The following is a 14,189-nucleotide window of genomic DNA, read 5'->3' on the forward strand; positions in this document are numbered from 1 at the left end:
GATATAGTAGAGATCATAGTTTGTGATTTGTGAGGCTAGATCATACAAGGCTTTGTGGCTTCCATTTTGGCCTATGCCATGTTGTGAGGATACTCAATCAGCCCTTGGGAGAGGCTCACATCGCGAGGAACTGAGGCCTCCTGCCAACAGCCATGGGAGTGTACCGTCGTGGAGGAGATCCTCTAGCCCCAGCCCAGCTTTCTGATGACCGCAACCCTGGGCAACATCTTGACTGAAACCTTATGAGAGATCCCGAGCCAGAACCACACAGCTGCTCTTGAATCCCTGAGCCTCAGAGACTGTGAGATAATACATGCCTACTGTTTTTTTTTTTTTTTTTTTTTTTTTTTGCGCTACGCGGGCCTCTCACTATTGTGGCCTCTCCCGTTGTGGAGCACAGGCTCTGGACGCGCAGGCTCAGTGGCCATGGCTCACAGGCCCAGCCGCTCCACAGCATGTGGGATCTTCCCGGACCGGGGCACGAACCTGTGTCCCCTGCATCGGCAGGCGGACTTTCAACCACTGAGCCACCAGGGAAGCCCCCTACTGTTTTTTTAAGTCATGAAGTTTTGGGGTAATTTGTTATGTAGCCACAGTGAACCTAAAACTTCACTGTGGGAATGTGGGAGTACTTAGCACCGATTACTTTAACGTCTTGTTGTAAATGTCAACCCCTCTGGGAGGCCTCCCCTGACCACCTCTCTACATTAGCCCCCATCCTATCCCTTTACCCTGTTTTATTTTATTTTAAGGTAATACTTAGTTACTATTGGAAATAAAATTAAAAACCAAACCATATTGCTTATTTCTATATTTCTTTATAGGTTTATTGTCTCTCCTGTCTCGATTGAAGTTTCATGAAGGAAGGAGCTTATCTATTTTTCACCCAGGGCTTGGTGCTGTGTAGGAACTCAAATGCAGGGGCTGTTGTCATTGTTATTTCTATGCATGAATCCAAACTGGGGAGAAGAATAAGTGTGTGTGTGTGTGTGTGTGTGTGTGTGCGGTCTGTGGTGTTCCCCTCAAGATAGATTTGCATGTTCTTGACTTTTAAAGAAAAAAGGAACTGAGAAAAAACCTAGTCACCTGAGTTGAGGACACAAGGAGAAGAAGCTGTCGAGCTCTGCCTGCTTCTTCTCAGGCTCCTGTGTTAGCTGCAGTCATGTGCACCCTGTATACTAACTCTGGGTGCAGGGACCTGCCAGGTATGGCCCTGGCCAGGCATGGGCTGGGGACCAGGGGTGGTCAGGACCCAGGTTACAGTATTCCCACCTTGGGGCCAGAGACCAGGGTGTGAGGGACAGAGGAGGGAATGGGCTGGGCTCTCACTTGCCTTTCCTCTGGAAGGGCCCAGAGAAGAGGATGATGATGATGATTATGAGAACACGGCACCACCGTACAAGGACCTTCCTCCCAAGCCAGGTAAGAGGACCTCTCAGAGGCCAGGTGAAGAGATGTGTGATTTGAGGGATGAGGTTGGGGAACAGACTCCCCAGGGGGAACTAGCTGGGCACTGCAGACATACATGGTCAGCCTGCCCATACTGGGCACCATGATGGTGGGAGTATCCATGCGTCCACCTGAGGGTCTCTCAGTCTGATGGGGGAGGCAGTTTTGGGCATAGTCTTGGGTGAGCAGGTCTGAGAGGGGAGGGATTATGAAATTGGGGAAATCCTGAGGGTAATTGAGGGGTCTGCCTGCACTAGTGGGAGGATTCGGGGTCAGATGAGGGGACATTGGAGTGAGACTTGAGGGATGAACAGGAGTTTGTTAAGAAGAGAAGCCCAGAAAAGAACAGGTGGATGCAAAGGCCCCGAGACATGAAAGCCAGTATTTCAGAAGCTGTGAGTGGACTGTTGTCTCTCCAACCTCTTCGCATTCACACCCAGGGCCCAAATTTGCCTTTAGACTTGGGTGGGCCATGCCTGGCCAGGGACTCAACAAGAGTCCAATAAGTGTATATAAAAGTGGAGGCTTTGGGTCCAGTGGTTGGGACTGGGTGCTTTTACTGCCATGGCTTGGGTTTCACCCCTGGTTGGGGAACTGAGATCTCGCAAGCTGCGTGGCAGGGCCAAACGAAAAAAAACAGTGGAGGCTTTGAGGTTTCCCTGAGTAAACTCCCACCAGGGGAAGCCCCTGGGCTCTGCTTTTTGCCTGTCCGTCTCCAAATCCATCTTGGTCCCAGCATGGTCCCCAAGCCCAACCCGAAGACCCACCCCATCGCTGTCTTCAAGGCCACCCCTTCCCCAAATTTAGGTCCCACCCCCATCTCCAAATGCAGCCCCATCTCCAACCCATCTCCTGTCCAAATCAAAACTATCACCAAGCCCCAACACAACTACAACCCAACCTCAACTTTTCCCCCATTCCCCAATGCAGCTACAGCCCCATTCTTCACCCCAACTACACTCTGAATCACAAACCTACTCCCATGTCCATCACTATCCCTGACCCTTCTTCAACCCCATCATCTCAATCCAAACCCTCATCCCAACCTTAACCTTGACTCTATTCCCATACCCAAACTCACTTGTGTCTTTAACTTAGGGGGATCAACTGTCCCAGTTTGTGCAGAGATGAAAGATTTCTTGGAATGTGGGACTTCCTGTTTTAAAATTAGGAAAGTCCTGGGTCATTCAGGATGGTTGGTCACTGTTTCTTAATCCTGTCCCTATCCCTAAGCCCAATTCCATTCTCATGCACAACCCCATCCCTAACCCTCCATTGCAATCTCAATCCTGTTTCTTTTTTCTTTTTTTTGGCCACACTATGCGGCATGCGGGATCTTAGTTCCCTGACCAGGGATTGAACCTGTGCCCCCAGCAGTGGAAGTGCAGAGTCCTAACCACTGGACCGCTTGGGAAGTCCCTCTTTTTTTAAAAAAAATAATAAATTAATTAATTTTACAATAGGTCCTTGCTGGTCATCTATTTTATTTTTATTTATTTATTTGAAAATATTTATTTATTTATTTGACTGCACTGGGTCTTAGTTGTGGCCTGCGGGATCTTCCTTGTGGTGTGCGGGCTCTTCATTGCAGCGTACAGGCCTCTCTCTAGGTGTGGCATGCAGGCTCTAGAGAACGTGGGTTCAGTAGTTGCAGTGCGTGGCCTCTCTATTTGTGGCGCATGGGCTCCAGAGGGTGCGGGCTCAGTAGTTGCAGTACGCAGGCTTAGTTGCCCCACGGCATGTGGGATCTTAGTTCCCCAACCAGGGATCAAACCAGCGCCCCCTGCATTGGAAGGTGGATTCTTAACCACTGCACCACCAGGGAAGTCCCAGTCATCTATTTGAAATATAACAGTGCGTACATGTCAATCCTGTTTCCATCACTGCCTTTCCACCTCATTCCCATCCTTGGACCGGCTGTAATGCTGAGCTTCTCTTCGCCAGGTTGGACGGCTCCACCAAGGCCTCCAAGGGCAGGTGAGCTGGGGCTGGGGGTACAGGAGACCCAGTGCTGGCTTTATCCTGATCTGGGCCTGAGCAACCATTCCTTCCTCCTCAGGAAAGAAAACAGAGAACCCCCCACTTCCCTGCAAGCTCCTGAAGAACACAGGTGAGCATCTAGGGCTGGGACCTTCCTGTTCACTTGGCTGAAGCCCTGCTCTGCATGACTGTTGTCTTTCTGACCCCTTCCAGGCCTGAACCTCACCCCTGTCACCTGCACAACTCCTCAACTGGGTGAGCAGTGGGAATACCCATTACGAAGCCTGAGAGCGGACACTTGGAAGTCCTCCCTCCAGTCCCCCAATTCTGACCAAAGAACAAATCAGAGGGCTTGGGGGGAGGTTGTTGATCTTGGAAGACGAAGTGTTTCAGTGACTTCTGAATAAACCTCTCTTGCCTTTCTCCCAGGCACTGATCTTGTACATCCTCCATCCCAGCTGCCTATAGCCAGTAAGTCCTTTAGGTTTACCTCTATCTCCCCTCTCATGGTGGCCAGTGTATTTGAGACCTATAGCTCTGGAGTGAGACCCTCGTAGAGAAACATTTCCTTTCAGAAGCTCCTCCTTTCTGAGTCTAAACCAGACCCCCAGGGACCCAGGATATCCACCAGGTACTCTTCAAGCCCTACCTCCCGCTTGCCTATAAGTTATGGGAAATGTTCTCTGCCCCAGATGCAACGGTCCACAGCTTGGGCCACCGGGGAGCAGCTTGGGCAGGGGCTGCTGGAGTGCATCCTAAATGTTAAGAGAAGAGCTGGGTCCAAGTTATGCATGACCTCTCCAAGCCCTCAGTTCACTTATTTGCAAAATGGGAATACTATTTATATCTACGTCATAAGGGGGAGGAGCCAGTAAAATAATAAGGGTGTGACAGAATGTGTGGCGTATTGTATATTCCACAAATGCTCTGGGCTTCTTTAGCATTTTCTCTCCCTAATATTCTCTTGCTGACCCCACCTGGTGATATAGTCATGACCATAGTCATTTGCCCCCCCTGCTCTTGGAGGAAAGCTCAAGGGTCCATTCCTCACTATCTGAAGCACCAGCATCAGTCTCTCTGTCCCCATCTCTTCCCCCCAGCCACTCCAGTGCCCTGGATCAGTCAGAAGTCCGGAGGTCTTAGGTGTTACCAGGAGGAGAGACTGATGGTGTACGTGTGTCTGCTGGTGGTGGTGTCACTGCTCATGGGCTGCACTGGTCTGGCTGTTACCCTGATTAAATGTGAGTAAGGTGAGGATGGGGCATGCAGAGAAATTGGGGAAGGGGTATGGGAGGACTTGGGCTCAAGCTGGACTCCTTCTCATAGACCGGGAGGTGGTGGAAGAGCTGAGGATGTTAACCTTTCAGCAGATGGCATGGCGAGCAAATGGTGAGTGCTTTCAATCATCCCTTCAAACCATGCGTATTGAGCACGAACATGACCAACCCCAATGCCATCTTTGCTAGGCACTGTGCTAGGTAGCAGGGTGGGGGATGGGTGGGTAAGATGGTGAACACATCAGACATAGTCCCTGTCCCTGTGGAGTGTGTGTGTGTGTGTGTCTAGACCTCCACTGTCCAATATGGCGACCATGAGTCACTGTGGTTGTTGAGCACTTGAAATGTGGTCATTTTGGATTGAGATATACTGTAAGCCTAAAATACATACGGGGGGCTTCCCTGGCAGTCCCATGGTTAAGACTTCGCCTTCTAGTGCAGGGAGTGCGGGTTCCATCCCTGGTCGCGAAACTAAGATTCCACATGCCTCGCAGCCAAAAAAACAAAAATGTAAAACAGAAGCAATAGTGTAACAAATTCAATACTTTGAAAATGGTCCACATCGAAAAAAATCTTAAAAAAAAATACATACAGATTTCATGGGAATTCCCTGGAGGTCCAGTGGTTAGGACTCAGCGCTTTCACTGCCTTGGGCCCGGGTTTGATCCTGCTTGGGGAACTAAGATCCTACAAGCCACGTGGCACGGCCAAAACAAAAAAACCAAAACCACAAAACAAACCAAAAAACCCAACCAAAAGATACATATGTCAAAGATTTGCTACAAAATAATGTCAAATATATCAATAATAATGATAATCTTTAATATTGATTATACACTGAAATGCTAATATTTTGGATATATTGAGATAAACAAAAATGGCATTCAAATTAATTTTACTTTCTTTTGACTTTTAAAACACTAGAAAATTTAAAATTACCTATGTGGTTCACATCTTGTTTCTGTTGGACAGTACAAACATAGACAGCCATTTACCAAATTATCATCCAAATGAGGGTAAAATTCCAAGTTTTGATGAATAGTCCAAAGGAAGAGGAAGGCAATTCTATGAAAAAATCTAACGAGGGGTCTTGACCTTATCTTTGAGAGTGTCATATAGAGTTTCGCTAGGGAAATGGTACTATAGCTGTGTGAAGGGAGAGGAGTTAACTTGGTAAGGAGTTCAGGGTCTTAGGCATGTGTAAAGGCCCTGTGGTAGGAGGCGACATAAGTACAAGGGAGGAGAATGGTGAAATTGGGTAATTGAGAGATGATGGATGCTTGGATAAGAGTTGTGGTTGTGGGGATGAAGAGTAGTAGGTGGAGTGGAAAGATTTAGGAGGTAAAATTGACCAGACTGGGGATGAGTGAGTGGGAATGGTGGTGAGTGAGAGGGAAGAGTGTCAAGGATAACGTATATGTTATCTATCTGTCTGTCTATCATCTCTCTATCTAAGATTTCTGTCTTGTCCAACTGAAGGGCCATCTAGTGGTGGCCCTGGGGAGTATTGGGAGAGGGCAAATTTGTGTGAAAGTAGTGGGAACACATACATTAGTTGTAGAAGAGGCTTTCAGTATGATTCCTGAAGTCTGAAAATTGCTCCATTCCACAATCCTTCACCCCACACTTCAGACCAAGCCACTCTTCCAGTCAAAACCCATCAATGGCTTCTCACTGCCCGGAGTCCAACACAAAACCTTTAGCTTTGCATTTAAGGACCCAGACACAAGACCTCTTCCCACTTTGAGCTCAAGCTCCTGTGAGGTTCTGCTTGACCTCTACTGCACCAGTCTTTCCCAACATGCTTGTCTCTGGACCTTTGCTTCCAAGGTGGCTCCTGCCTACTGAGCCTCCCCATCCCCTTAGAGATACGGAATCACCATTTTCCTTTAAAACCCACCTCCTGCAAGAAGCCCACCATCTTTACTCTTCCCCATGCCTCAGGGATTAATCTCTCCTTGGAGTCACATTAGGGCTCTTCTTGGGCACTGAGCATGTGTTTTTGAGTTTTACCACCACCCAGTAGAACATGGGTGCAGTGGGGGAACACAGCTCTTGCTGTTCTCTGGTGTGTCTGCAGTCAGTGATGGGTAGGTGGGTAGGTGGGGGTTTGGGTCTCTAACCCTACAGCCCATCCCTGCTGACAGTGACTGGCATGGCGGGGCTAGCCGGCCTGAAGAAGGACATTGAACGAGTAAGAGCTGACACCAACCAGTCCCTGCTGGAACTTCGGGGCTTATTAGGTGAGTGGGACTTGGGGAACTTCCCTGAGATGGGGGACATGGCAGAGCTGCTACACTGCATAAATCCATGGAAGTGATTCTCAGTGTAATCTATGTGAGTGGTGCCCACCTGGAGTGGAGCAGTGCATAGCCTGCACAACTGTACATGGCATACTATGTACATTACTCTGGTTCTGGGCCCACTCTGACAGAATCCTATCCTGTCCCCAGACTGTACCAGGGTCACCTGCCCTGAGGGCTGGCTCCCTTTTCAGGGTAAGTGTTACTACTTCTCTCCAAGCACCAAGTCATGGGATGAAGCCAGGAAGTTCTGCCAGGAGAATTACTCTCACTTGGTCATCATCAGTAACTTTGCTGAGCAGGTGAGCTGTCCCTACCAAGCCCTTGAGAACCAGCAGGGCCAGCCTGCCTCTCTTCTAGGATTTAAATATCCTTCCCAGGCCTGGATGTAGAGAAATTGGAATTGCTTTTGAGTCACTAAAACTTTTTCTTTTTTAATAATATGTTTTATTTTTTAAATTTATTTTTAATTAAAAAATATTTTTGGCTATGTTGGGTCTTCATTGCTGCACATGGGGTTTCTGTAGTTGCGGCAAGCAGGGGCTACTCTTCGTTGTGGTGTGCAGGCTTCTCATTGCAGTGGCTTCCTTGCAGAGCATGGGCTCTAGGCATGCGGGCTTCAGTAGTTGCAGCACACAGGCTCAGTAGTTGCAGCACACGGACCCTAGAATATGTGGGCTTCAGTAGTTGTGGCTCATGGGCTCTAGAGCGCAGGCTTAGTAGTTGTGGTGCACGGGCTTAGCTGCTCCATGGCATGTGGGATCTTCCCGGACCAGGGATCTAACCCGTGTCCCCTGCATTGGCAGGCAGATTCTTAACCACTGCGCCACCATGGAAGTCCCCACTAAAACTTTTAATATGAAGGTTAAGGGGGTATGCTTTGCTTGAGTTCAAATCCTGATTGTGTTTACTTATCCTCTCTGAGTCTCAGTTTTCCCTCTAACATGGAGATATAATATAATGGCTATCTCTTAGGTAGCACTTTCTATTCTCTAGGCTGTATTCTAAACATCTTACATGCATTCACATAATTCTAACAACAGCTCTATAAATTAGTGTGTGAGTCAGGAGACGTTATGTTATGCTGAAGTAACAGACAGTCCCTATAGCTCAATGATGGAAGTGTATGAGGCAAGTCATACACTGACTTTTAAAACTTCTACCTACGTGCACTCACAAAGAAAGTCCCATGGGCACTGCTATGCTTTAAGATGCAGGGAAAGATGGTTTCATCAATGTTTATGTAGAAGGAGAATTGGAATATGTGTAAATAACTTTAATGACTTAATACTACCAAAGCTAGGTGGTAAGACCATTTGTACACAGTATATATCATTACATATCAGTACTTCACAGATGAGGAAACTGAGGCATATTTCACTTAAGCAACTTGCTTATTACAACTAGTAAGTGTCAGAGCTAGGATCTGAGCCCAGGAAGCTGGTTTCAAAGTCCATGTTCTTGGCCATAAGCTTCATAGCACTATTTGATTAGTGTTTGCATGGTTTATCTTTTCCCATCCTTTTATTTTTAACCTGTCTATGTCATTATTTTAAAAGTAGATTTCTGGCTTCCCTGGTGGTGCAGTGGTTGGGGATCCGCCTGCTGATGCAGGGGACGCAGGTTCATGCCCTGGTCCGGGAGGATCCCACATGCCACGGAGTGGCTGGGCCCGTGAGCCATGGCCACTGGGTCTGCGCATCTGGAGCCTGTGCTCTGCAATGGGAGAGGCCACAGCAGTGAGAGGCCCGTGTACTGCAAAAAAAAAAAAAAAAAAAAAGTAGTTTTCTTGTAGATAGCATATAGTGGGGTCTTACATATATATTTTAAATTCAATCTGACAATCTCTGGCTTTTAATTGGTGTTTTAAGACCATTTACATTTAATGTAATTATTGATTTGGTTAGATTTAGGCCTACCATCCTATTTTTTTCCCTCTATTTTAAAAAAATCTTTCTGTTTCATAGCATCATTTGTATGAGTAGGTAGTACAGAGGGGTTTTTTTTGAGATTAAATTAGATGATGTAATTTAATTAGATGTAATAAGATGATGGGGAGGTATAAGTCATACTCCCTAAACTCAGGTGCATAACAAATATAACTTTGTTTTCTTTAAATAACTCATTTCCTGCCTCTTTTGAGCTCCCATTATACCAGGAGGGTGGAAATTTTATCTGTCAGTTGAGATCTTCTATCTTTCTTCTGAGTAGGAACAGCTTATATGGGGTCAAGGCAGAGGGTAGTACATGTCTGGTCCTCAAGGTCTTTACTCCAAGCTGGTATCCACTGGGGTATCCACTGGATGAATGATCCTGGACAAATTACTTAACTTCTCTCTGCCTCAATTTTCTCATCTATAAAATGGGGTTAACAATCCTTGCTTCAGTAGATCATAATGAAGTTCAAATGAGATATCTGTGCAAAGTGTGTAGATCACTTATTAACTTATTAATTCAACGAACAATTTTTGAGCACCTACTATGTGCTAGGCACTATTCTAATTTGATGGACCAAGCAGCTCTTTTCTCTTTCTGGTTTCCTGATACTTCTCTGGGGCTTTACCCAGGCAACAGGGTCGAGGTACACTCTACTTTTTAGAGTTTTCATACCCATCTGAGGTTTTGGCCATCACCTCGGACTCTACCAGGGAATGAAATGCAGAGCCCTCTTTCTGGCACCCACCATGTCTACATCTCCATAATTTCCTTCATATTGCAATCTTTCCTCTCTACCTTTTAGGGAATCTTGGTCTTGAATAAGGTTGAGTGAATGAGATATGATTTGCATACAGTAAAATGCACAGATCTTAAGTGTACATTCACTGAGTTTTGGCATATGTATACACCTGTGTAACTGTCAACCCAGTCAAGATTTACAATGTTTCTACCACCCAGGGAGTTCTTTCATGCCCCTTTCCCAGTCACGCCACCCCCACCCTAGGGAACTACTTATCTGGTTTCCCTTACCATAGATCAGTTTGCCTGGAGAGGAGTTGCTTTAAATCATGATATTTTCATTTTCTTCCTAATCTTTTGTATCTTGCCCAAGTCCTTTCTTTTCTCCCAAAGGCCTGGGCTTTGGAAATATAAAAGCCAGGAATCCCCATTCCTTTCCTTCCCCCGCCACCCAAGTTCTTCTGCCTGGATGCAGATGAGGACTGCAGGGTGGCGTGAAAGTACCAGGGAAATCAAGATATCACTTATTATTATTAAAATGTTCCTTAAATTGTATAATGTTAAATGTTAAGATGTCATAGTACTTACTGCATGTCAGACACTCTTTCAAGCTCTTTATGCATACTAATTCATTCAACCCTCTCAATAACTCTATGAGGAGGTAGCTACTATTATCCCATTTTACAGAGGTGGAAACTGAGGCACAGAGTGGTTCATAGGTTTTGCAAGAAGGTGGCATGACTATTACCACTGAACATGCTCAAGTGGGAGGAATGCGTTGATCTTGTTCTGCAGGCCATGGGGACTGGGAAGGGTATTGGGGTGGCACTCACAAGCCCTAAATGTGTGTGGGACAGAGCAGAGGGTGTGTAGAAGAACTGATGGCTGAATGAAGTTTGTACTTGCAGAACTTTGTGGCCAAGGCTCATGGCTCTCCTCGGGTATACTGGTTGGGGCTGAACGACAAAAACCGTGAAGGGGACTGGAGGTGGCTGGATGGGTCACCCATCACTTTCAGGCAAGTATCCAGGGCTCTTGGGATCTCTCTTCCTTGTAAGTCCTTGTGAAGTCCAAACCAGCAGATTCTTTAGAATTCCAGGCTGAGCTGGACTGGGAGGCACAAGGGTGCTTTTTTTTCTGATAGGACTTCTGGTGCCTGTACTTTAATTTTTCCTCCATTGAAACATCTCAACCTTTAGCACAACTGCTCAAACATATCAAGTCCCCAGACCAATGGTTGGGGGGAGAAAAAGGAAAAGGAGGCATGGCTATAGGGCAAGAGGGAGAGGAAGATTTTGATTTGCTAAAAGGATGAACAGGATCTCATTTTTTGGGCACTCTTTATATTAGCTCATTTATTTAATCTTCTTAATAATTCTGTAAAGTGAGTACCATTATTATCTCCATTTTGAAGGTATGGAAAATGAGGCACAGAGAGGTTAAGCAACCTTCCCAAGGTCAGACAGCTAGCAGGTGGCAGTGCCACCCAACCTGGCTTAAAACTCTATGCTCTTAGCCATTATGCTTTACTTTCTCAAGGAGTGTATGTATTTGTATTTTAAATAAATATTAACAAATTGTCCCTCATACTGGTTATACCAATTTATTCTCTCACCAGCTTGACTATAATTTTTTGCCCACACATTCATCAAACTTTTGGAATTTTGTTGGTTTATATGTAGGTGAAAAATGGAAACCCAGTGTAGTATTAATTTGCATTTCTCTTATCCCTGAGGTTGGGTGTATTTTCATATGTTTAATAGCCACATGTATTAACTTTTCTGTGAATTATCTATTCATATCTTTTGTGTATTTTTTTATATTGTGGTTTTGGTCTTTTTCTTACTGATCTCTAGGAGCTCTTTCTATATTAGAGATATTAGTGTTTTGTCTGGGGATTTTATTTTTTATTAAAGATTCCTGGAAGGAGGCAGAGCTCTGCAAATTGAGATGTCATGGCATGGTGTGGCACTGCAGGTGCTCAGCTCATATCCCTTCATGGGGCTGGTGAGGGCTCCCTCCAGCAGGGGGCATTGACTGCTAAAAGTTCACAGTTATGCTTTCTCCAGAGAGTTGGCTTCAGCTGAATGGAAGCCTGTTCAGCTAGGAGGTTACTCCACTCCCATTGGGGTCATGCCACAGACAGTGACCAGTTAAGAGAAGCCTGGACCCCTTGTTTCAAGTTGGAATAACTCTGTGGTGCTATTCAAATTTCAGAGTTTCCTGTGGGATCAGGCTGAGGCTAGATCAGGCTGAACCTACATCCTTGCTCAATTCTATCTGCTGCCACAACCTGTTTCTCTCACTCCCTATCTCCTGAGAACAGCCCTTAATAAATCCTCTGCACCCGAATTGCCAAATCTGGCTCTGCTTTAAGGGAACATGACCTAAGACATTACAATACCTGGAAGGTTGGGAGGAACGTGGTATAACAGAAGTGTTCTTTGGAAGAGGAAGCAGAAACTGACCAGATGCAGGAAACTGATTCAGGGGCTGGGAGAATTTCTGGTGAACAGGTGGTGAGGCTGAGTTAGAACAGACAAGCTGCTGGGGTGAAGGGGATCATGCAGCATGTTTAGGTAATTCTGAAAGGCTGAGAAAAGATTTGGATGGCAGAAAGAGCCCTGAACAATGAAGGCCTTTCTTTTTCTTTTTTTTCCGATAGTCTTTTTTTTTTTAATTAATAAACTTTATTCTTTTTTCTGTTTTCTTTTATTATTATTTTTAATTGAAGTATAGTTGATGTACAGTATTATATAAGTCACAGGGGTATAATATAGTGATTCACAATTTTTAAAGGTTATACTCCATTTATAGTTATTATAAAATATTGGCTATATTCCCTGTGTTGTAAAATATATCCTTGTAGCTTATTTATACCTAATGACTTGTACCTCTTTCTCTCCTACCCCTGTATTGCCCCTCCCCACTTTCCTCTCCCCACTTGTAACCACTAGTTGGTTCTCTATATCTGTGAGTCTGTTTCTTTGTTGTTGTATTCACTAGTTAGTTGTATTTATTAGATTCCACATATAAGTGATATCATATAGTATTTGTCTTTTCCTGTCTGACTTATTTCACTCAGCACAATACCCTCCAAGTCCATGCATGTTGTTGCAAATGGCAAAATTTCATTCTTTTTTTATGTCTGAGTCAGACTTTATTTTTTAGAGCAGTTTTAGATTTACAGAAAAATTGAGAAGAAGGTACAGAGAAGTAGTTCCCATATTCCTTCTGTCCCTCACACTTTTTTTTTCTATTATTAACACCTTGCATTAGTGTGGTGCATTTGTTACAAATGATGAACCAATATAGATACATTATTATGGACTAAAGTCCATAGTTTACATTAGGGTTCGCTCTTTGTGCTGTACATTCTATGGGTTTTGACAAATGCATGATGTCATGTATCTACCATCACAGTATCATATAGAATAATAGTTTCACTGCCCTGAAAAACCCCCTGTGCTCCACCTATTCATCCCTCCCTATATGCACTTTTTCCTTTATCCAGCTTTTGGGACCCACAGGAACCCAACAACCTCCATGATGAGGACTGTGCCAGCATGAACAAAGGTGGCACCTGGAATGACCTCTCTTGCGACAAAACTACATATTGGATTTGTGAGCGGAAATGTTCCTGTTGAACCCAAGAGCTGAGGTTGGGTGGGGGTCCGTACCCGGTACCCCTTGGCTTTTGGACATGAGAACCTCCTGCCCTCTGAGAACTGATGTGGACGTGCCCAAGATGGAACCAGCAGCCTGGATGTAGCGAGTTCCCTGGGGTGCAAGTCAGATCGTTTCTAGGGCGAGGACGTGAGGGCTTGTTCAGTTGGATGGTGTCTTAGTCTGTTCAGCCTGCTGTAACAGAATACTGTAGAGTGGATGGCTTATAAATAACAGACATTTATTTCTCAAAGTTCTGGAAGCTCGTAAGCCCAGGATCAAGGCTCAGGGAGATTCAGTGTTTAGTGACGACCTGCTTCCTGGTTCATAGATGCCATCTTCTCACCGAGTCCTCACATCCTGAGAGGGGCGAGAGCTCTCTGCGGTCCCTTTTATAAAGACACTAATCCCATTAATGAGGGCTCCACCTCCATGACCTAATCACTCCCAAAGTCCCAACCTCCTAATAGCATCACATTGGGGGTTGGAATTTAACATATGAGTTTTTTTTTGGGGGGGGACATAAAACTCAGTCTATAGCGGATGGTGAGCTGGAGAGACACCAGGTCTTGGTAATGGTCTCCCAGTTCTGGGGTCTGGAGGAAAGTCACCAAGTCCCTGGCTCTTAGGAAATGATACTGATTCTGGGAGCTCCAGGTCTGGCACTGATTGAGCTGGAACAGAAAATACCCTGGCTCCTCTGGACCATGATATGCTGGGACTGGGATCCCTTACTGCCTACTTGATGCGGACCAGCTTCTGGGAAGCAGGTGGGGCAAAATTATTCCTGACATGAAGCTTTTTCGATGTCCTGGGTGAGGTCTGCCCAAGCTAAGTG

At 45.5% G+C, this 14,189-nt stretch overlaps 1 protein-coding gene across 1 annotated transcript; it reads left to right on the plus strand.

Moving 5' to 3' along the window:
- The first annotated feature begins 1,223 nt into the window (after window positions 1-1,223).
- Window positions 1,224-13,332, plus strand: CLEC17A (C-type lectin domain containing 17A). The gene is made up of 11 exons (XM_030879830.2): window positions 1,224-1,422; window positions 3,394-3,426; window positions 3,509-3,559; window positions 3,643-3,684; window positions 3,859-3,900; window positions 4,530-4,670; window positions 4,756-4,818; window positions 6,854-6,949; window positions 7,160-7,311; window positions 10,594-10,703; window positions 13,200-13,332. The coding sequence occupies exons 1-11, from the start codon at window positions 1,224-1,226 to the stop codon at window positions 13,330-13,332; spliced, it is 1,062 nt and encodes a 353-aa protein (XP_030735690.2).
- The last annotated feature ends 857 nt before the right edge of the window (window positions 13,333-14,189 follow it).

This window comes from Globicephala melas, chromosome 3, assembly GCF_963455315.2.
Source record: "Globicephala melas chromosome 3, mGloMel1.2, whole genome shotgun sequence".
NCBI classification, from domain to species: Eukaryota; Metazoa; Chordata; class Mammalia; order Artiodactyla; family Delphinidae; genus Globicephala; species Globicephala melas.